Here is a 22,361-nt window from a genome sequence, read left to right as displayed (position 1 = left end):
GGCAAAGATGCGGTGCTCTCGGCAACATGTAATGTGGATGTGACTCTGAAGTGGCCTGTGTGGTAAATGGTGAACATGGCCCAAATATCATCAAACAAAATTGGACCACCTTTGGCAAATATGCACATGCAGCATTGCTATGGCTTGCTTCTGGCCCATATCTGGCAAACAGGAGCGGACCGCCCAAGTGCCATCATTCCACGCAGTATGTGGGCTGGATGAAGTGTCAGGTGTGGGACGGGTCTGGGCCACAACAATTTTGCTACCTGGGGTGGAAAACTTTGTCCTGTCAATGCAACTGTGGCAGTGTTTCTCAGCAACAGGAAGAGGTTGTGTGAAATTTTGCATCCTTAGCTTTTCAAACGCTGAACTTCTCGAGACATTATGGGATCATTCGTCAGTCTCTATCTGTGCTACACCACACCGCAAAATTCATATTCAGATTCGTATTTCACAGCAAAATGAAAACAGAATAAGAATTATGAACAAAGAAACAGGAAGGCAAACTCTGAAAATAATGATTTTAATCAAAGAACAATTGGTCACTTAAAACTGTAAACAATTATATTATTTGAAAACCCAAAATGACCTTATGAGGTGACCTGAGACGTCAAAACGAGGACATAAGATGAAGTTGGTTCGTCCAGTCTGGTGAAAATCTCTACGTTTCCTAAAACAGCAGCACACATGGTGAAAGCATTTCTCCATTTAAACGCCGTAAGTGCGGCAACCTGAAACGGTAACTGATGACGACCTGTACTACTACTACTACTTTCGGCTGCTCCCGTTAGGGGTTGCCACAGCGGATTATCCATTTCCATTTCTTTAACTGATAACGACCTCTGACACCCGTTAAAGTTTTATTGTTGGATCAGCGACATTCACAACGCAATCCATTTCCAAGAAACATGAATCTGCTCAGTCATGTTGCCCCCCTCCCCCCACAACAGTTCTCACGCCATTCACCTACGTCCCACATATAAAAGACAAAAAGGTTATTTTAGATGAGGGATTTGCTATCATCATCTAAAGGAATGGACAAGGTCATATCCTGTGGTCAGACAGTGTTTTGTCTGCCATCAGTATCACTGAATACAAAGAGAGATGCTTAGTTACGACACAGCAAGGAAGTCAAGAGAGCTTCAGCATTATAACATGTACATACACCTGCCAAGAGTGCACAGACAAAAACAGTGTGAGGTGAGCAACAATGTGAGAAGAGCATTTGTCTCTCTGAGGGGGCTTCACTATCTTGGACCCCCCTCTCCATCCCCCCATCTTTTAATGGAAAGTCTTTTTAATGTTCCTTTTCCCGTCACTCTTCTCATCTCCTTTCGGATTTATCAGAACAATCTTTACTGTATCTCCATGAAAGTCCTTTCTTGGAGGGCATCCGGGTAGCATGGTGGTCTGTTCCATTGCCTACCAACACAGGGATCGCTGGTTTGAATACCCGTGTTACCTCCGGCTTGGTCGGACCTCCCTACAGATACAATTGGTCATGTCTGCGAGTGGGAAGCCGGTTGTGGGTATCTGTCCTGGTCACTGCATTAGCACCTCCTCTGGTCGGGGGGGGGGGGGGACTGAGGGGAATGGCGTGATCCTTCCATGCGCTATGTCTTCCTGGTGAAACACCTCACTGTCAGGTGGAATTAAGCAGCTGGCTGCTCCACATGTATCAGAGGAGGCATGTGGTAGTCTGCAGCCCTTCCTGGATCGGCAGAGGGGGTGGAGCAGCGACCGGGACAGCTCGGAAGAGTGGGGTAATTGGCCAGATACAACCAGGGAGAAAAAGGGAGAAGAAAAAAAAGTCCTTTCTTCATTTTGACCTTAGTCCTGACTCACTCTAGTCAGGTCAACCCCAGGTTTGCTCCTTTCAGACAACGTGGGCACCCCCCTGACATTCGCCACGGGCTCCTGTGTCAGGGTGTCGCAATGCCGCCGATGCGCCTCCATCCTGCTCAGTCTGCTCTGCCGTCCACAGATTCTGCTGTGCGACGTCGCCGGCGACACGATCAGCATGACCACGGGCTCCAGGAAAACGTTGAAGGAGCTGGTCAGCATGGCCTCTCTCCTCCAGCTAACATTTAACTCCAGCACGAAGCCCACGACGTGGGAAATGTTATAGGGTGCGTAGCACACCACAAACGCGGTGAGGGTGGAGAGGGCTACGAACAAGACCCTCCTCTTCCCCACAGCAGGCAAACAGGTGCGCCACACCAGGGTGACACAGCGCAGAGTGCAAAAGGCGGTCACCATCAGGGGCAGCAGGAACAGCACGATGGCCATCTCCAGCCGCAGGGGCAAGAGCACGGCCAGCTGGGAAGCATTGAAGTGTTCGTAGCAGGCCGAAGCATCGCCTTCACCGGGTGAGACAAAATAGGCCCCTCCCTCAGCCACCATGCCAAGGCCAAGGTGGAGGAGCACCAAAACCCACAGGGCAGCACTGATGAAGCAGGAGATGCGAGCCCGGCGGTATCGCTTGTAGCTGATGGGGAAGGCGATGCTGAGGTAGCGGCCTATTGTCACAATGGTCAGGAAGAGACAGCTGCCGTACAGCGAGGAGAAGAGGAAGAAGTTGTATATGGGGCACAGTGGCGCCGGCAGCATCCAGTCCTGAAGCAGTGTCTCCAGGGCCTTGACAGGCAGCCAGGCTACAAGTGCCAGGTTTGCCAGGCACAGGTTGAGGGCATAGACCACGTTGGGTGTGGCGCCTCGCTTGCGGGCCTTTCGCACATACACAAAGAGGACCAGCAGATTAGCGGGCAGGCCCAGGATGAAGGTGAACAAGTAGACGGCCAGGGCGACGCAGTCGCCCACTGCTACATGCATGTCTTAAGTTGAGACCGTGGATAGCAGTCTAGCTCAGATGTACAAAAGCTTCAGCACGCTGGTGACATGGCACTCAGATCGCCACGACAACTTAAAAATCTTCCGACTCTAACCACATTAAATAGCTTGGGAGAAAAAAAGTCCTCACCATATCAACACACAGTTAATGCTGTAGGTTTGAAAGCAGTCATGCACACTCTTCCCTCCATCTCCTCCCATTCATAAAAGCAGGTCTGTCACAAAGGCCAGATACTTTCTCTCAATGTGGTGAAGAAGCTGCCGCTGAACCCACCATCTCTCACTCATCGTATTCCGAGGACGGAGGCAGAAGAAGAAACAGGTAGACAAAGCCCACATCTCTGAAACAGGTGGGAGCAAAAAAACAAACAAAACAAACCAGGAAGTGGGTGTGGCGGTGATGTGCGTGGGAATGGAGGGGGCGAGGTGCCTACGACATCATGGCAGCTTGGCAGATAAGCAGAGATGTCCACTCATGCAGAAGTTGGTGGCATTTAGGAGGCACCAGGCTGCCTTAATTGCCCCCGCAATCGAGGGCAACAGACAGGTAGCATCTGGGCCCTTTAGTGAAATGATTCAGAATAATTCAGGTTTTCAGGAAGCACATGGCCATGCTGTTAAAGACAGGCCACTCTAAATGAACTGGAGGGTCAGGCAGTAAAGGCATAAAACCTTCAAGTTGATGGTCGATGTGGGGGGAGAGGGTGGGTCGGGCTTGGGAATAGGGGGACGTGTTTGTGACATGAAGTTACTTGTTTTATAGTGACAGAGAACAAGTTGCTCACTCTCAGTGTGTGTGTGTGTGTGTGTGTGTTTGTCATGAAAAAAGTACTTTTGGGGTGGAAAATGGAGCAGAAAATCCTTAAAGGTTGTTGTAAAAGCATTTTTTTAATCTTTCTACAACAGAATGACACTTGCCATGAGAAAAAATAAACTCCTTCCCAGAAGAGAACTGTGCTCCTTCTTGTTATAAGTTCACACAACAGGACAGTTGACTGGGTACACTTATTCAGTCAGACAGTTCAGAGAATTTGTTTTTGTTTAAATAGCTGAATGAACTGTTATTTTTATTCGAATTGATGGAAACTAGTTTCGCTGCAACCGATCTTCATGCCTTGCGTTTTGCCAGCACTTCCTTTTTCTGAAGCATCGAAGAGGTTTGAAGACGTGTTGTAATTATTTCAGCACCGTGGGTCTGATGCCATTGGGATTTTGTTGTCTGAGGACCTGCTGGTTATTGCCATGTGGATGACAGTTTTAAGGTGAATGTTTTAAAAAGAAGAAAGAACTTTGTACTAATTGAACTAATCAATGACTGGTTTGAGGTTGGAGTAATTATAAGTGCTACCACAGAAGGAAAATCAGGTTGACATGCAAAGACCTGAGAGTTTAGAAACCCCCCCCCCCCCAGGAAAGTCCCAAAATCATCATCGATAGCCAGCCAAACAGCAAGATATCCAGACAGACAGACAGATAGAGATAGATAGATAGACTCACTGATTGATTGATTGTCCCCAAGGAGGACATCCTTTGCTCTGGTTAGTATGTTTTACACAAAGTTCTTTATACAGAACTTCAGCACAGCCTTAATAGACACAGCATAGTACACAAAAGCACACGGATACACATAACACAACACAACACACTAGCCCTGCAACATCAACAGTCAGGTGGTTCATATGGTGATCATTAACTGGGTGGCACGGTGGCCCAGATGTTAGTGCTGTTGTCTCACAGTAAGAAGGTGCTGGGTTTGAACCCCAGGCCGTCCATCCCAGGTCCTTTCTGTGTGGAGTTTGCATGTTCTCCCTGTGTCCGCGTGGGTTTCCTCTCACCATCAAAGAGACATGCATGTTAGGGTTAATATGCCTGTCCGTGTCCCTGAGCAAGGCAATGGAGTTTCCCCCGGGCGCTGCAGCTGCCCACTGCTCCTATACAACAGGATGGGTTGAATGCAGAAGACAAATTTCATTGTAACTGTAAAATGACAAATTAAGTGGCTTTTTCATTAAGGAGTTTGTTCAGTGAGGGAACAAGACAAGTCAGTCTCTGCATATTCATATTGTATAGTTGTGACACCACACAGAATATTTAAACTTATGACAAAAACATTTCTTTAAAACAGATTTTTTTTTCATCTCCTCTTGGTGGTCATAAAGCTTGCAGCTGACCAAAACAAATCCATTTGAAGGCATTACTACTGAGAAGGTGGCTGTTAACGGGGTTTACTGTCTAAGGTCCTCTATGAAGTGCATGTTAACCATATTTCCAGTGTAAACCACAGATACCCTATGAGGCAAAGTTCACGTCATAATCACCCACCGATCCGCTGATCAAACAATACCAGGAGGATAAACAGAGTCATTAGGTCTAATGGTCAATGATGGCAACGACCGTGCATGAACGTGAGCACCTTCACACACATATACCTTTTTGTTTTTGGATAAATCAATCTTTAACCAGCCCCTGAATGTTAGTAGTAGACAACCTCGAACAGAGAAATGCATCAAAAGGACAGGAAAGTCGACATCTTCATGAGTAAATCCTTTATTGGGGCCGAGAACATGCCATACAATCTTAAACATTTTAAACATGATCGACAAAAATGGAGGTAAAACATCATAACAGTTCATGCAATACACCACGACAAAGAAGAATGTTATTTTTACCGCATACCACTTGTAACGAAAGTCTGAACAGGCCTCGGTGGGCTGTAGAACCCAAATGAGGACATATCTATTTGGATTAATACTAAACAGTTGAGTAGTAATATGCAAAATCATACATGGCTACAGGAAGTTTTATCTTCTTTCTGAAGTAATACAACTGGGTGGCCCAAAAAAAGACTATATTTTGTTATGCATTATAGCATTTACTCACCTCTTCAGACTTCATCTGTAATTTATGATGTTTGTTTTTCTTCCCCTTTTGTATCTGTCGGAGAGTACTGCTGGTGTCGTGTGTGGCTGCTGCTGCTTCTCCCTCTCATAGCCCCCCTTCTCATCTACCCCTGTATGTCTGTGCTGTTTGTCTGTTGTCTTGTTTCACCCCGTTTATTGTAAAGCGACTTTGGGTGTTAGAAAAGCGCTATATAAGTTTAATTTATTATTGTTATTATTATTTACAATATCACAACGCATCGGCAATGTCTGACACATGTATAGACATAAAACTTTTCTTGAATTGGGGCGTCTGGGTAGTGTAGCGGTCTATTTCATTGCCTACCAACACGGGGCTCGCCGGTTCAAATCCCCATGCTACCTCCGGCTTGGTCGGGTGTCCCTAGAGATAGAACTGGCCGTGTCTGTGGGTGGGAAGGCAGATGTGGGTATGTGTCCTGGTCACTGCATTAGTACCTCCTCTGGTTGCTCAGGGTGCCTGTTCAAGGGGGAGGGGGAACTGGGGGGAATAGTGTGATCCTCCCACGTGCTACATCCCCCTGGCATAACTCCTCACTGTCAGGTGAAAAGAAGCGGCTGGTGACTCCACATGTATCAGAGGATGCATGTGGTAGTCTGCAGCCCTCCCCGGATCTGCACAGGGGGTGGAGCAGCAACCGGGATGGCGCGGAAGAGTGGGGTAATTGGCCGGATACAATTGGGGAGGAAGCGTCCGCGGTGGCGTAGCGGTCTAAGCATCGGCTTGGTGTTGATGCAGTTGCCCACTGGGGACTGGGGTTCGCGCCCCGGTCTCGTCAGATCCGACTATGGCCGGACTCGATGAAGCAGCAATCATTGGCAACGCTGTCTTCGGGAGGGGGGCGGAGTCGGCTTGTGTTCGTCATGTGAATGCGTCTCTGTGTGTGTCGGAAAAACAGTGGTTCGGCTTGGATTCGCCTTGTCACGAAAGTGGGGAGGCGCTTTCCTTCGAGACTGCCGGCCGGAGAGATGCAGTTGGCGAACGCATGCAAAACGAGGGTGGGTGTTTGAATTAAAAATAGGGATCAATTGGCCACTAAATTGGGAGAAAAAAGGGGAAAAATCAGAAATAAATTTTTATAAACAATTGGGGAGGAAAAAAAAACGTCCTGAATTTCATTTTATGTACTTTGTTATTATACGTGTTGTTCAGCCATTTTGTACCATATCTGATGTGATTTGAATTCTGTTATCAAATCTCTGCGAGTCTTTGCTGGACAGCTTGGATTTTCTCATTTACTTGGTGCGATTTTTTTTGTTTCTTTTGGTTTCTTGTTTTGCAGCCATGTGTTTTGGGATGTCTATGCCCCCCCCCCTTTCAAATTGATTTTTTTTACCGTTTTCACTCTGTTTATCCCCTTCTATCACCATGCAAATAATATACACTTGCATATCTAATTTAGTTTCATTAGAGATGAATGGTTTTCAAAACTCTGGCCCTCACCTGAGCCTAAAGGAAACACCGATGAGTGAGGCGAGTCAAAAACACATGAAAAGAAAGGAAATGTTGAAATATTTGTCATTTACTAAGAGAGATCCTCGTTCCTTTTTATGAAATGATGGCATCTTACTGAGCAAGCAGCTGCAGGTTATGTCTGCCGCTGGAGTTGGTGAGCGGGACGTGTGTTACTGGAGACCTGACGGTGTACGCAGCTGGAACGAGGCGGCTACGGGCATTTAAGCTGCGCTGCTCCAGAGATAAGGCCTCCTGCTTTCTGCTAAGATCCTTGGACATCCGGGCGTGATGAAGCTGCAGCTTCTGCAGAGAGTGCCTGGGTGGAAAAGGAAAAGGAGAATTAGACCTTTTCAAAGTCCAGCCAAGTAAATGAGTCACAGTACTGAAACCTGGCCACAAGGAAATGACCAAAAGCCCAGCCAGAAACCCTCAGGTGGCATTAGGTAGAAACCCCCCCCCAAAAAAAATAACAGACATGAGTAGTGCTCTAAGCATCGGCTTTGTGTCGATGCAGTTGCCCACTGGGGACCGGGGTTCATGCCCCGGTCTCAATAATTGGCAACGCTGTCTTCGGGAGGGGGGCAGAGAGTTGGCTTGTGTTCATCCCATGAATGCGTCTCTGTGTGTGTCAGACAAAGCAGTGGTTTGGCCTGGATTCGCCTTGTCACGAATGTGGGGAGGCGTCTCCTTCAAGACTGCCAGCTGGAGAGATGCAGTTGGCAGTACGAGGCTGGATGTCTGAACTAAAAATAGGGATCGATTGGCCACTAAATTGGGAGAAAAAAAGGGATAAATCAGAAATAAATTAAAAAAACAAACAAACAAAAAAGCCCCAGACATGACGATGACAGGGAATGGTCTCTTATAATCTTGTCTTGACATCTGGTGACACATGTGTGCATTGGAAATGTGCAAAGGTTCATGGTGGATGTGATGGGCAGCGTGCTGGGTGATCTCCCCAAAACGTCCATCTTAACGAGGTGGTGACACTTGGTTCCACATTCAGTACTAAAATCTTAGTTTTCTTAAACTAAGTCACAACGCCTACCCATGGAGTAAGACAGTCTTTACATTTCCAATGCAGCTCTGGGTTATGGTTGCTTTGGAAACTATCTAAAATTAAAAAAAATTAAAAACAAAAGAAAATTTGTCATGTTCTTATTTTTTTTTGCCCCCCCCCCTTTTTCTCCCCAATTATATCTGGCCAATTACCTACCCTATTTTCCGAGCCATCCTGGTCACTGCTCCACCCCCTCTTTTGATCCGGGGAGGGCTGCAGACCACCACATGCCTCCTCCGATACATGTATAGTCAGCAGCTGCTTCTTTTCACCTGACAGTGAGGAGTTTCACCAGGGGGACATAGCGTGTGAGAAGATCACACTATTCCCCCCCGGTACCCCTTCCCCCCGAAAAAGCACCCCGACTGACCAGAGGAGGCGCTAGTGCGGCGATCAGGACACATACCCACATCTAGCTTTCCACCCATAGACACAGCCAATTGTGTCTGTAGGGACGCCCGACCAAGCTGGAGGTAACATGAGGATTCGAACCGGCGATCCCCATGTTGGTAGGCAACAGGATAGACCATGACACTACCCGGACGTGTCGTGTTCTTGAAATACAGTAAAAGGCATCATTGCACCAAACAACTGAAATTATCTCACCGCTGTGGCACATTCATACACTTGCCTTGAGAAAAATAAGGTTTTGAGACTTCCAACTCAATGAAATAACTTTTTTAAATTGTTTTTTTTAGAGATTAGTAGAAATCTGTTGATAAAAAAAACAAAAAAACAGTTTCAGCCTCCCAAGCATTCAGCCTGCGGAGGTGTCACTAGCTGACACAACATTCTCACCTCCTTATGGAGGTCATGAGGCTCTCACATGGGTGGTTCTCAACAAACAAAAAGAGAGTTTCCATGGGATTAATGACATATATCATATAAAACATTAGAGAACCTAGAGACCAAAAAGTGTTGAAGGAAAGGGTTCAGTGAAAATCTTTGCTAGTGGGCAGAATTGCATAAGAGTGAGCAGCAGGGTGGACAATGTTCAGCAGGAGATTTCCCACTCGGCTGATGGCAGAAGGCACAAAGCACCAACTCACTGAGCCTCAGACAGTTTCTGTTTCAGAGCCTTGATGGTCATCTCCAACTGGTTCACTTCCTCCACCAGGCCATGCTGAACCTGGAGTGAGAATGAAAGCAACCGCAGAGTGAGATATGATCAACAACCTATCAAGCAACCAAAAGCATTAAGGGCAAGAGTCAAAGTCACAGCACCTTGGGGACATAAAAAAAAAGTGTTCTATTCAACTACAAACTACTCGAGGCCAATATGAACTTGACTAAAGTCATACAAAAGTTTTTTTGTTTTTTTAATTTTCCCCCTTTTTCTCCCCAATTGTATTTGGCCAATTACCCCACTCTTCCGAGCCGTCCCAGTCACTGCCCCACTCTCTCTGCCGATCCGGGGAGAGCTGCAGCTGACGACATGCTACCTCCGATACATGGGGAGTCGTCAGCCACTTCTTTTCGCCTGACAGTGAAGAGTTTCACCAGGGGGATGTAGCGCGTGGGAGGAACACGCTATTGCCCCCTCCCCCCGAACAGGCACCCTGACCGACCAGAGGAGGCCCTAGTGCAGCGACCAGGACACATACCCACATCCGGCTTTCCACCCGCAGACATGGCCAATTGTGTCTGTAGGGACACCCGACCAAGTCGGAGGCAACACAGGGATTCGAACCGGTGAGCCCCGTATTGGAAGGCAACAGCATAGACCGCCACTGGCCGAACACCCCATACGTATTTGAAAATGAATTCAGTATGCATGTTATGGACAAACTATGTGACAATTTGAATCGTCCTAATTTGTAAAATCTATCTAGTCTAAGAAAAGCGATCGTGTCTTTATACCCGGGAGTGAAATTGCCCTACAGAGACAGATTAAGTCTTTGAACTGAAATTACATGTATTTCGGTGAGCATGATAATGGATTTGATGAGGATAAGTTTGCTCATATCCAGGTCTACCTCATCTCTGCACAGGTCCATGCCCGGCCTATTGGTTCTGTTCTCCAGTCTCGTGTGGGCCAGCTTCAATGAGTTTGTCTTCACCTGGAGGTCATCATTCAGCCCACGGATATCACACTCCAGCTCTGTAATCTCTTCTTCAGTCTGACATTCAAACACCAAACAGGAAGACAGTCATCGCACCCTTGTTACTACAAATACAAACACCAAAGCAACCACTGATGATAACACCAATACAACCGCTGATACAACCACCAACATAACCATCGATACAACCATGCTTATGTGGAACAGATGACATGAAGAACAATTGAGTGGTCATTATATGTACATGTTGTCTTGGATCATGGGGAGAGACAGTAATTTGATGGATTAGAGTCCTGGTAGTTCAAATTTAACTCATATCAATCACACATAGCATCAGGCTAATCAACCAAAGTTAACATTGACCTCAAGGAAAATATTCTCTAAGAGGAAAGACACGGAGAGAAATTATAAGTAGTCTATTAAAGTGCCTACCTACTTACCAACATACATGACACACCTAGCTACCTATCTACATACATACACACACTGCCATTATATAGGATTTATTCCGATCACTGTGAGGGGTATGTGCTCAAATAATGGAGGCAGAGGTGTTACATTGAAAAGGCCGTGCATCCATATAAATGCAATCCATCCATCCATAGGAGGAACAGACTGAACTCTCTTACTACATTAAACATGAGTTTCCTTGAGACATTAAAAACAATTCAGGTGTCTTACATTCTTTAGCTGCCACTCCAGCTCATGGCGGGCTTGCTCCTCGTGGTGAGTACGCTTGCGGAAGGCAAAGTCGGTGGCACCGCGTTGAGTCTCCAAGTCATTCTGCAGCTGATGGAGACGGGATAAGAAATCGGCTCAGCGCTGGTCTGCCAAGTCTTACACAACCAGAGGGATGCACATACTTTGCTTTAGGTCCTCATGGAGATAAGAAAGTCTAAGAAGTTAACACTGTAATGAAATAAAGAAATTCTGATACGTATTCTGCTTGAGGATGTGTGTTTCATCCTATCCTGGGCCAAAGAGTATTTTTCAAATTTGTTATGAATTGTATTAGACTAGTTTGGTTGCCATAAAGGCTGGGCATTGCTTCACAGGATTACACAATGAATACAAAAGTATTAAGTCAACACTACCTTATTTCTGTGGATTCTCTTAACTCTAGACCATGAGAAACTCCAAGCATGTTCCAAATCCAATGCCATTAATGTTTTGCAGATACTATTTCACCTTGGTGTAGTTTCATCAAACATACCTGGGCCCTGGTGAGGCTCATGTCCTCCCTTATCTGCTGGGACACCTGCACTGCTTCCTGTGCACGAACCACATTATACTGGCTGAACTGCACCCACTCCTGGGGAGTGATGGAACTACAACAGAGAAGTGACAACGATCACCTGTGCCATTTATATGAGGACATTCCTGTATATAAGCTGCTGAGGGCATACATTTTTTTAAATCATTGTTTGAAGTTTCCCTGTTGATGCAAAACACAATCCTTTTATTGCAACTGTCTATTTTATGATATATTTTTTCATCCTTATGAGAAAGCGCAGTGAAATTGTGAAGCTCAGTGGACTATGATGTTCGCGAATGACATTGTGATCTGTAGTGAGAGTAGGGAGCAGGTTGAGGAGAGCCTGGAGAGGTGAAGGTTTGCGCGGGAGAGAAGAGGAATCAAAGTCAGTAGGAGCAAGACAGAATACATATGTGTGAACGAGAGGGAGGACAGCGGAATGGTGAGGATGCAAGGAGTAGAGGTGACAAAGGCATATGAGTTTAAATACTTGGGGTCAACTGTTTAAAGTTACGGGGAGTGCAGAATAGAGGTGAAGAAGAGAGTGCAGGCAGGGTGGAGTGGGTGGAGAAGCGTCAGGAGTGATTTGCGACAGAAGAGTACCAGCAAGAGTTAAAGGGAAGGTTTACAAGATGATACTGAGAACAGCTATGTTGTATGGTTTAGAGACAGTGGCACTGACAAAACGACAGGATGCAGAGCTGGAGGTGGCAGAGTTGAAGATGCTAAGATTGTCATTGGGAGCGACGGAAAAGGACAGGATTAGGAACAAGTACATTTGAAGGACAGCTCAGGTTGGACGGTTTGGAGACAAAGCAAGAGAGGTAAGATTGAGATGGTTTGGACATGTGTAGAGGAGAGACGCTGGGTATATTAGGAGAAAGATGCTGAAGATGGAGCTGCCAGGGAATAGGGAAAGAGGAAGGCCAAAGAGGAGGTTTATGGATGTGGTGAGGGAGGCCATGCAAGTGGTTGGTGTGACAGAGGAAGACGTAGAGGACAGGAAGAGATGGAAACGGATGATCCACTGTGGCGAGCCCTAACGGGAGCAGCCAAAAGAAAAAGAAGAAGAAGAAGGAGGAGAGGCTCCTGTGACACAGGTTGACATTTTCTCCTGAGTGTACAGTATGTTTTATTACGACATCTTCATCTTTCCCACACATACACACTACAGCTTACCCAGTGGGTATGCGAGCAGGGTTGGTCTTCAGTGAGATCTGTGGCGACTTCACTGTGAGCGACAAACACTCCATGTCAATGTTCAGGGTGTCCACCTTGTTTTGCAGGTCAGCAGTCAGCTGGTGACGAGCCTCCTGCAGGATACTGAGAACAACAAGAAATGGAGATGCTCAGAGGTCTGTGCAACATCTTTCATGTTTTCCAGGATGTTGAGTTTTAATTTGATGTGTCTTAAATGTAAACGTAAAACACATTTTTCTTTACACCAGATTGAATTAAAAAAGGCCTCTTGAAGGTAAGGTAGCAAGTTGGCAATAGAAAGTAACATGATTCTGACTTTAACTGTATGTATTTATGAAAACATGTATATGCATACATATACACACAATATATAAAATACATGCATGTACACAAAGGATGGAAGAAAGTGGAAAAAAGGGAGATATTGTATTATTAGTGTGCTTGCTTAAGCAAGAACACATTTACACTCCTACCTAATTTGTAATTCATCATATTTCCTCACTATTATTGGCACTTATCAACACTGAGCCTGACCATAACATTTACAACGCATAAGAAAAAATTCAAAGTGGCTAAATGCTGTTTTGTTGTCAAATTTTCTTTGCTTTAGACATGTCATTTTGTTGTGGCTTCATGTGATTGTGAACTGAGTCATTGATTATGTTGTCAAGAAAATCAGCTTTGTAAATTTTGTTGTGTTTTACACTATTAGGCCACCATAATAAACTAATTTCAGGCAATCCAAGCAACAACAAAAAAAAGCCGTTCAAATCCTTAAAACATTCAGCATTTTAAACTTATTCAGGCTTCTGTGCAAATGTTTTGATTCTACTTGCACTTTGTAGATATCTAATTCTTTTTGTATAAAGACTTTCTTTGTAGAAATGAATTGAAATATGACGTGAAGACTGATGATGTCACAGTTCACTCCAGGTTCTTCATAGACTTATACTGAACTCACAGTTCAGCCAAAGCAAGCACACACATTGTCCTCAGGAGATTTAGCCTTTTCTAGTTAGCGCTAGCATCACTGCCACAGCATCCCTCACCACAGCTGCTCAAAGGCCTTGTCTATGTGCTGCTGGAGAGTTTGCTGCACTTTTTCAATAAGTTCTACTTCTTTCTTCAGCTGCTCCTCCACAGGGTCGCCGACCAGCTCGTACCCACGTCGACCCTCCCTCAGGGTCAGACATTCCCCACTGACCTCCAGAGGCACTCCTGTGGCTGCCAGGGCCTGTTCAGTCTGCTCTTTAGACTGATACACATACACCAGGGTGAAGGTTACGGCAATAGAAATTAGCCAAGATTATCCAAATTAAGAGTCAAATTTTCTATAAAATGTGAAAATTTTAATTTTTCTTCTATGAATTGTATCTTGAATGATTGCATGAATGTTGACAACTATTGAAGAGCATTCATTTTTGATTTACATTCATTGTGAATTGAGAGTGATTTGATGTCACACGCACCTACACACACACACACACACACACACACACACACACACACACACACACACACACACACACACCACTTCACAAAGGCAGCAGGTATGACTCATCATCAGACAAGTGGTAACCTTCTGTAATGCAATGACACTTGCATATATTTTCAAAGAATTTGACATTTGGAATCACCAGTGTCAGAGCCTCCATTTCTTTGTCCACTTCCTGTGCACAGATTTCCAAAGCATCTTTCCACTGTGCAACATCCCAGATCCTGTTGCTCAACCTGCGACAGGTAGCGCTCTCATCCAAGATTGTCTAGGGAGGAGGGGGGAAACATTACAACTGAAAAAAAAACGAATGACAGGACACTAAAAATGTTTGCAGGAAATAACTTTTGAGCGGTTTACCAAATGTTGTGTTAGATAATCTTTTATTACACAAATAGGTGTGTACTCTAATAGAAGTAAATGACGGGCTTTCTCAATACTGTAGGCAATAACACTAAGCTTTGGGCTTCCTGGTAGACTGTCTCAAAAATGAATAGATTGTAAATAAATAAATCCCACCTTGCTGGTGGTCTCGTTGCGTACGGTCCTCCCCACCTGCCGTATCTCATTTGAGACTCGTCTCTCATGTTCTGCTGTGGCTGACAGATGCCTGTTGTTGCTTTGCCAATCTGACACACTGTGGTGCAGACCAGGCTTTGCAGCAAAGACAGACATCCCACAGCCTAGTGTTTCATAGACAGAAACAAACAAAGGCCTGTAAACAACAAGTGCAACAGTAACGAGAATGACGTCAAGTTGCAAAGTATAACATGCAAGAAAGACAAACAATATAATGAGTCATTTTCTCTATAGTTAGTTACTGACCCCCATGGTTCAAGGAGAATATGACCACACAAACAGTACGAGGGACACTGTAAAAACATGATGGACAATACACCATGCATATCACCCCTGAACACTAAATGAACAAAATACAAAATCCTGCAGCTATGTGTGAGTTGGGGAACGTGTCCAATAGACCACAGCAAAAGGTGTCTTCAACCTGTGTTGCCACCGAGTCTTTTGAAGCACAATTTTAGTCACAAGCAGGATTTCAGGTGAATCTACTTGTGCCCAACAGGGCTGGAGTCAGTTGTTGAACACTTCCTTTCTCATATAAGACCTGGAAAACGTGTAAAGGTTGGTGTTTGACATCGATATGCAGATTACAAGACAGATCCAAAAGTATCTCGGGATACAGAGACTGTATGGTAGCAAAGCAGCCCTTATTATTTGTGGCTTCTGGGAAAAGTGAAGTCGATAAAAATTTTTTTAAAAAAAACACCGGAGTAAAATCTATTCAACAGTGGCGATACGAAACAGATATGAGGGCAATGTAATAACCAACGTGGTTGCACAGTCGGTCAGCAAATGGACTTTTAAGAACACAACCAACGCAAGAAATGACGAATGATACGAATATATCTTCGCCGCACGTCACTCTTAATCATGGCCGCGCACCGTTAAGTTCTATAGTTACGTAAGTTATTCGCAGTTTTGAATTTAGCGTGTACTTCGTGTACTCACTTTGTAGGATTGATTCGAATCGAAACGACAATTTGCTTAATTAGAATCAAAGTGTTCAAGCTTTACTTACCTGGAACTACACAATATTTCGACTGTCCACCCGGTAACGCCGTGTTTGACTAAACAGAGCAAATAATTGGCCGTTGCCGAGCAACCGTTTTACCGCAACAACCCAACCGAGTGACTTGATAGTAAAAACGCCGTAGCAACGCCTGACAACACCACCTTTCCTTTCCCTCTGCTCGGATCTAAATCCGGCATCCGGCAAGCAGTGCCGGATTTAGATGAAGGGGGTCCCGGGCCAGTGGTTTTCAGACTTTTTCTGCCCGAGGCACCAAAGGGCAAGCCACAGTCTCAAGGCACACCTGTGTAATGAATGAAAGGTCACGTGTTTAACTTGACCTACTCACGGGTGTACGTGCAGTGCGTGTGACGTATACAGGAAGTGAGAAGCGCATGTTATGAAGGTTGTAACTCGGATGAACGCTAGTAAAAGCTACACAGTTAAGAACCTACGAAGTCGGCTCGTTCTTGAATTATTCTTATGTCAGTAAGACAAGGCGTCTACGGACATTACATGGTGTCAGAATAGTCTGTGTATCGGAACACGAGTGGTCATGCCGAAGTTTAATCCGCCGAGTGAATTCAAGTTTGACTGCCCCGTTGAATGGCCGCAGTGGAAACAACGGTTCTCGCGATTCAGGCTCGCGACAAAGCTGGATAAAGACGACGGGGAGATTCAAGTGAGTTCGCTGATTTATGCAATGGGCGGCGAGGCTGAAAAGATATTCAGCTCGTTTGACTTCGCGGCGGAGGGTGATAAAGTGGACTATGATATCGTACTGAAAAAGTTCGACGACTACTTTATTCCCCGCCGTAACATCATACATGAGAGGGCGTGCTTCTATCAACGTAGCCAGCAGCCAGGAGAGACAGCGGAGATGTACATCCGGACATTGTATGAGCTGTCTGAACACTGTGAGTTTGGGGACAAGAGGGATGAACATATCAGAGACCGTCTGGTAGTGGGCATAAAAGATAAGGTGCTCTCCCGTCAGTTCCAGCTCACAGCGGACCTTACTCTGGTGAAAGTCATTGAACAAGTGCGCCAGGCGGAGGCAATAACAAAGCAGCTCAGCCTCCAAGCTAACCAACCAGAGGCCCTGCTGGCTAACGTCAATGTTGTCCGATGGCGGGACGAACGCCAAAACAAAAAGGGCGGACAGCGTCATGGTGGCGGCAGACCTGCAACCAACAAAGTAGATGAATGCGGGAGGTGCGGCAAGACGCAGCACACCGATGAGCGGAAGTGCCCTGCAACGAACAGTAAGTGCAACAAGTGTCATAAAAAGGGACATTGGGAGCGTGTATGTCACTCTAAAGCGGTGAGAGAAGTCACTGAAGAGGTTAAACAGCTGTACTTTCTGGGAGAAGTTGGCAAAGAGAGCAGTCAGGAAGATTGGACTGTTAGTTTAACAATAAGTGATGTACCAATAACCTTTAAAATTGACACGGGGGCTGACGCTACTGTTATCAACCAAGGGACATTTAAAAAGCTGAAGCCAAACATAAAACTGGGACCTCCTGACACATGCTTCATAAGCCCAGGTGGAAACATCAGCTGCATAGGACAGTTTCAAGCCACAACCAACTACAAGGAGAAACAATACTCCTTTCCAGTGTATGTGATCAAGGGGAGAGGCAGCTGTCTGCTGAGTCGTCCAGAGGCAGTGGAGATGGGTCTAGCGAAGCGGATGAATGAGGTCAGTGGAGTTTTCGGTTCAAGTGGACTGCTGAAAACAGACCCAGTGAAAATAGCTCTGGTGGAGGGTGCCCAGCCATACGCGGTGCATACAGCCAGACGGATACCGCTGCCGCTTGTACCACTGGTTAAGAAAGAACTGCAGCGCATGGAAAATGAGGGCATTATTGAAAAAGTGACTCAGCCCACAGAATGGTGCGCCGCTATGGTGCCGGTGCTGAAACCGAACAAGAAAGAGGTTCGCTACTGCGCTGACCTCAGGAGGCTGAATCGAGCGGTGAAACGTGAGAAATACGTGCTGCCCACTATGGAGGAAATAATGCCAAGGCTCGCAGGGTCAAAGTTCTTCACAACGTTGGATGCAGCAAGTGGGTTTTACCAGATCCCCTTGCATGAAGACAGCAGGGGGCTCACCACTTTCATCACCCCATTTGGGAGGTATGCTTTCTGCCGCCTTCCATTTGGTATAACGAGTGCTCCAGAGATTTTCCAGAGAAAGATGGCGGAAACTCTGACCGGGCTAGAGGGCACAGAGGTGTACATGGATGACATCCTTATACATGGAGAGACTGAGGAAATCCATGACCGGCGCCTAGCAGAGGCGCTGGGGGTCATTGAAACAGCAGGTCTCAAACTGAACCAAGCGAAATGCAAGTTCAAACAGAAACAAGTCCGCTTCCTTGGTCATATCATCAACGAGGCAGGCATCAGACCTGACCCGGACAAAGTGGCCGGAATAGAGAACTTTCCTCAGCCCCAGAACGTGACGGAACACAAGAGGTTCCTCGGGATGGTGAACTATTTGGCAAAATACGTCCCAGAGCTGTCCACTGTAGGTCAGCCGCTTTATGGACTGCTTAAAGCAACGACAGAGTGGCTGTGGGGACCTGCACAGAACACAGCATTCCAAGACCTTAAAGCAGCACTCGCCACCGCCCCGGTACTCACCTTTTATGACGTCACTAAGGCTACGGTGGTGTCAGCAGATGCCAGCAGCTACGGGCTGGAGGGCGTTCTGCTCCAGCAGCACGGGGAACACTGGAAGCCCGTGGCCTACTGTTCCCGACGGCTGAGTGACGCAGAGACAAGGTACGCACAGATCGAGAAAGAGTGCTTAGCCAGCGTCTGGGCATGTGAAAGGTTCGAGAAGTACTTGTTTGGGCTTGACAATTTCAGACTTGTCACCGATCATAAACCACTAGTGCCTCTCATGAACAGCAAAGACTTGGATAATGTGCCCATTAGGTGCCAGAGACTGTTAATGAGGCTGATGCGTTTCAATGCAGTGGCTGAATACGCACCAGGCAAAACTTTAGCTGTGGCTGATGCACTCTCCAGAGGCCCAGAGCAGCGCTACGGAGATGGTGCTTCTCATGATGATGTTGCAGCGCACATTGATGCCATCGTGTGCCAGGTGCCTGCCACACCTCAAAGGATGCAGGAGATAAAACAGAGCACGGATGTGGATCTGCAGCTCCAGACAGTGTTGGGCTTCATCAGACACGGCTGGCCTGAGTATGTCGATAAAGTGCCGGAGACAGTCAGAGACTTTTATCAGGTGAGAGGGGAGTTATCTGCGGTAGATGGTTTAGTCATCAGAGGCAGTCGTATCGTCATTCCCACAGAGATGAGGGAGGTGATCTTAGACAGAATACACGACGGGCACCAGGGGATAGTTAAGTGCAGAGAGAGAGCTAGCCAGTCAGTGTGGTGGCCCAAAATGACAGAGCACATTACAACAAAGATACAGCAATGTCAATTCTGCAGAGAACACAAGAACACACAGAGAAAAGAGCCTTTAATGTCAAGTGAGCTCCCATCCAGACCATGGCAGAAAGTTGGCATAGACCTGTGTGAGTACAAAAAGCAAAACTACTTGATAGTGTCTGACTATTATTCCAGGTTTTTGGAGATCCTAAATCTACCAACAACTACTAGCAGTCAGGTTGTAGCTAGGCTGAAGGCTACATTTGCACGTTTTGGTATCCCTGAAATTGTAGTTAGCGATAATGGGCCACAGCTAGTTTCAGAAGAGATGAGGAGGTTCAGTGAGGATTATGATTTCATCCATGTGACTTCAAGCCCACACTACCCCCAGAGTAATGGACAGGCAGAGAGGGCTGTTCAGATAGCCAAAAGCATATTAAGGCAGGAAGACCCTCTCCTCGCCCTGTTGACATACAGAGCTACACCCTCTTCTTCCACTGGAGCCAGTCCAGCAGAATTGCTCATGGGTAGGAGACTCAGAACCACCTTACCCACATTGCAGCATAACCTGAAACCGGCCTGGCCTAAAGAGGAACTGATCAAAACTGCTGACGCCGCAGCCAAATCGAGGCAGGCTTTCTACTACAACCGCAGGAACGGCGTGCGGACACTGCGCCCACTGAACTCGGGTGACGCAGTACTCACCAAACTTGATGGACAGAAAACATGGACAATGCCAGCAGTTGTTCACAGTCAGAGCTCCACTCCCAGATCCTACATAGTGGAGACAGCTCAAGGTGAACATTACAGAAGGAACAGGCGCCACCTGTTGGCCACACCTAAAACACTCACCTTTGTCAGCAGGGATCCTGACCATGTCACTCCAGGGGAGAGTGGAAACACGGATGAGTCCCGAGCAGCAGAAATGCCAACTTCCACACCATATGTTACTCGCTCTGGCAGGGTGAGCAAGCCTGCAATCCGGCTGGATTTGTGAGGCGTATGGACTTGTGTACTGTGGGAGATTTTTTATTTTTTTGTGAAAAGGGGGGTGATATACAGGTTAAAATTGTTGGCAGTAAATGTTCAGAGAAATGTTTAGAAAATCATCTTAGAGGGGGAGATGTAATGAATGAAAGGTCACGTGTTTAACTTGACCTACTCACGGGTGTACGTGCAGTGCGTGTGACGTATACAGGAAGTGAGAAGCGCATGTTATGAAGGTTGTAACTCGGATGAACGCTAGTAAAAGCTACACAGTTAAGAACCTACGAAGTCGGCTCGTTCTTGAATTATTCTTATGTCAGTAAGACAAGGCGTCTACGGACATTACACACCTGTATTCATATCCGTGCAAAACCGCCTCTATAATGATCACTCTGTAAACGTTTATTTTTATTTACTATTGCCGAATAAAATTTGACAAACAACTACATTACTCGTAAAATATTTTTAACAAAATAATACAATAATCCATTTAAACTTTGTAAATTTTCATCTAAAAGAGCAGCAACACAACCATTTATTCAAACCAGACAGGTCACACAATTAAAACTGAAAAGGGGGAGAGACAGGAAAGTGTGTGTGTGTGTGTGTGTGTGTGTGTGTGTGTGTGTGTGTGTGTGTGTGTGTGTGTGTGTGTGTGTGTGTGTGGAGGGGGGAGAGAGGAGGAGGAGAGAGAGCTGGCCCAAGACAGCAGTATCCTTGGTCGAATCACTCTTTACAGATCAAGCTAAGCGAGATGCATTGAGAACGAAAACTAATTTGCATATAAACAGTAAATACATAACAGAGTATGAGTTGAAAACAAAACTTTAGTCTAAAATTGTAAAGAAAAAAGAGACGAGACGCACTGAGAAGGAAAACTAAACTAATTGGCATGCAAAACGTGAATACAACCATAGCGTCAACGCACTTGACATCGAATGTCGTGGAATGTCCAGACTGTTTGAAGAAGTCCAAACGTGATTAGCAAGATGTTAGACAGGATTTTTGTACAAAGCTAGAAGCTCAACTTGGGGGTCCCTGTGAAGGGAAATGGAATTGATAAGCCCACTGCTGTATTTTGATTTGTTTTTGAGTTTTTGAGGTGTTTTTTTGAGTTTTGAGTTTTTTTGTTTTTCATTAAATCTTTCTGCCTAAACCATAAAGGCGGAACTTAATCATTAATATGAGACACGTCGAAATATCGTGGGTTTCCTCCGGGTGCTCCGGTTTCCTCCCGCAGTCCAAAGACATGTAAGTCCGGTGAATCGGACATACTGTAACGTGCATGGATAAGTAGACACGTTGGTCCTTGACTAACGGGTCGGGCCCTTTAGTCGACTGGCTAACGTTGTCGCTTGCGGCGTGGGAGATACGGGTTCGCGTCCCGGCTGTGACGACGGTGCCCGGGCTGCCCCCTAATTCGCTACAATACTAAATTGTTCCTAGGTGTGAGCGTCTCTCTCCTGCGATGGACTGGCGGCCTGTCCAGGGTGTTTCCCCGCCTTCCGCCCAGTGAACGCTGGGATAGGCTCCCGCGACCCTAATTAGGATAAGCGGCTTGGAAAAATCGATTAATTATTCAATTTAGAGCGATAACACAAAAAAGAACCCCAAAAGTAGTGATTATGTCCTGTGTGGTACCCATTTCCACGGGTTACACAATTTTGGTACCAGGAGTGGGGTGGTGAGACCGTGAGGCCGTTGGAAGCGCGTGCGCCAAGAGGCGTGAGGGAGCTGATATGCTGAAGTGCGGGGACGCGCTTACCGAAGGAGGGGTTAGTGTAACGTGCATGGATAAATGGACTAGCTAGCGCTTGGTAGGTCGGACCATTTAGTCGACTGGTTAACGTAGTCGCCCGTGGTGCGGGAGACACGGATTCGCGTCCTGGCTGCGGCGGCTCCCGGGCTGTCCCCCCGAATTTGCTGCATTAGCCAACTTCTCCCGACAGATGACGCACTCGGGCTGAGGGCTGTTGACATCCCTGGTCCAGCTGAAGCCATAATAACGCAGGTTAGCTTTCGTGATACGGTCTACTGAAAGTTTTTTTTTCCTCTTTTCTGTAGGTGGTGCGTCGTCTGCG

The 22,361-nt window shown here is 46.2% G+C and overlaps 2 protein-coding genes across 2 annotated transcripts; both read right to left on the bottom strand.

The window, feature by feature from the left end:
- Positions 1–1,830: 1,830 nt before the first annotated feature.
- Positions 1,831–2,832, bottom strand: si:dkey-211g8.9 (free fatty acid receptor 3). The gene has a single exon (XM_056298009.1). The coding sequence runs from the start codon at positions 2,830–2,832 to the stop codon at positions 1,831–1,833; it is 1,002 nt and encodes a 333-aa protein (XP_056153984.1).
- A 4,307-nt stretch (positions 2,833–7,139) lies between these two features.
- On the bottom strand, positions 7,140–15,919 carry tekt2 (tektin 2 (testicular)). Its single transcript, XM_056298855.1, has 11 exons — positions 15,895–15,919; positions 14,817–14,980; positions 14,440–14,565; positions 13,852–14,057; positions 12,782–12,925; positions 11,561–11,675; positions 11,029–11,136; positions 10,261–10,404; positions 9,334–9,413; positions 7,340–7,540; positions 7,140–7,218 (listed from the first exon to the last, which is right to left on the bottom strand). Exons 2-11 carry the CDS (start codon positions 14,970–14,972, stop codon positions 7,209–7,211), a joined length of 1,290 nt encoding a protein of 429 aa, XP_056154830.1. The 5' UTR covers positions 14,973–14,980; positions 15,895–15,919; the 3' UTR covers positions 7,140–7,208.
- Positions 15,920–22,361: the final 6,442 nt, after the last annotated feature.

Source organism: Lampris incognitus, chromosome 18 (assembly GCF_029633865.1).
Source record: "Lampris incognitus isolate fLamInc1 chromosome 18, fLamInc1.hap2, whole genome shotgun sequence".
Taxonomy (NCBI): domain Eukaryota; kingdom Metazoa; phylum Chordata; class Actinopteri; order Lampriformes; family Lampridae; genus Lampris; species Lampris incognitus.
The sequence above is the reverse complement of the archived record's forward strand: the minus strand, read 5'-3'. Positions and strand labels throughout refer to the sequence as shown.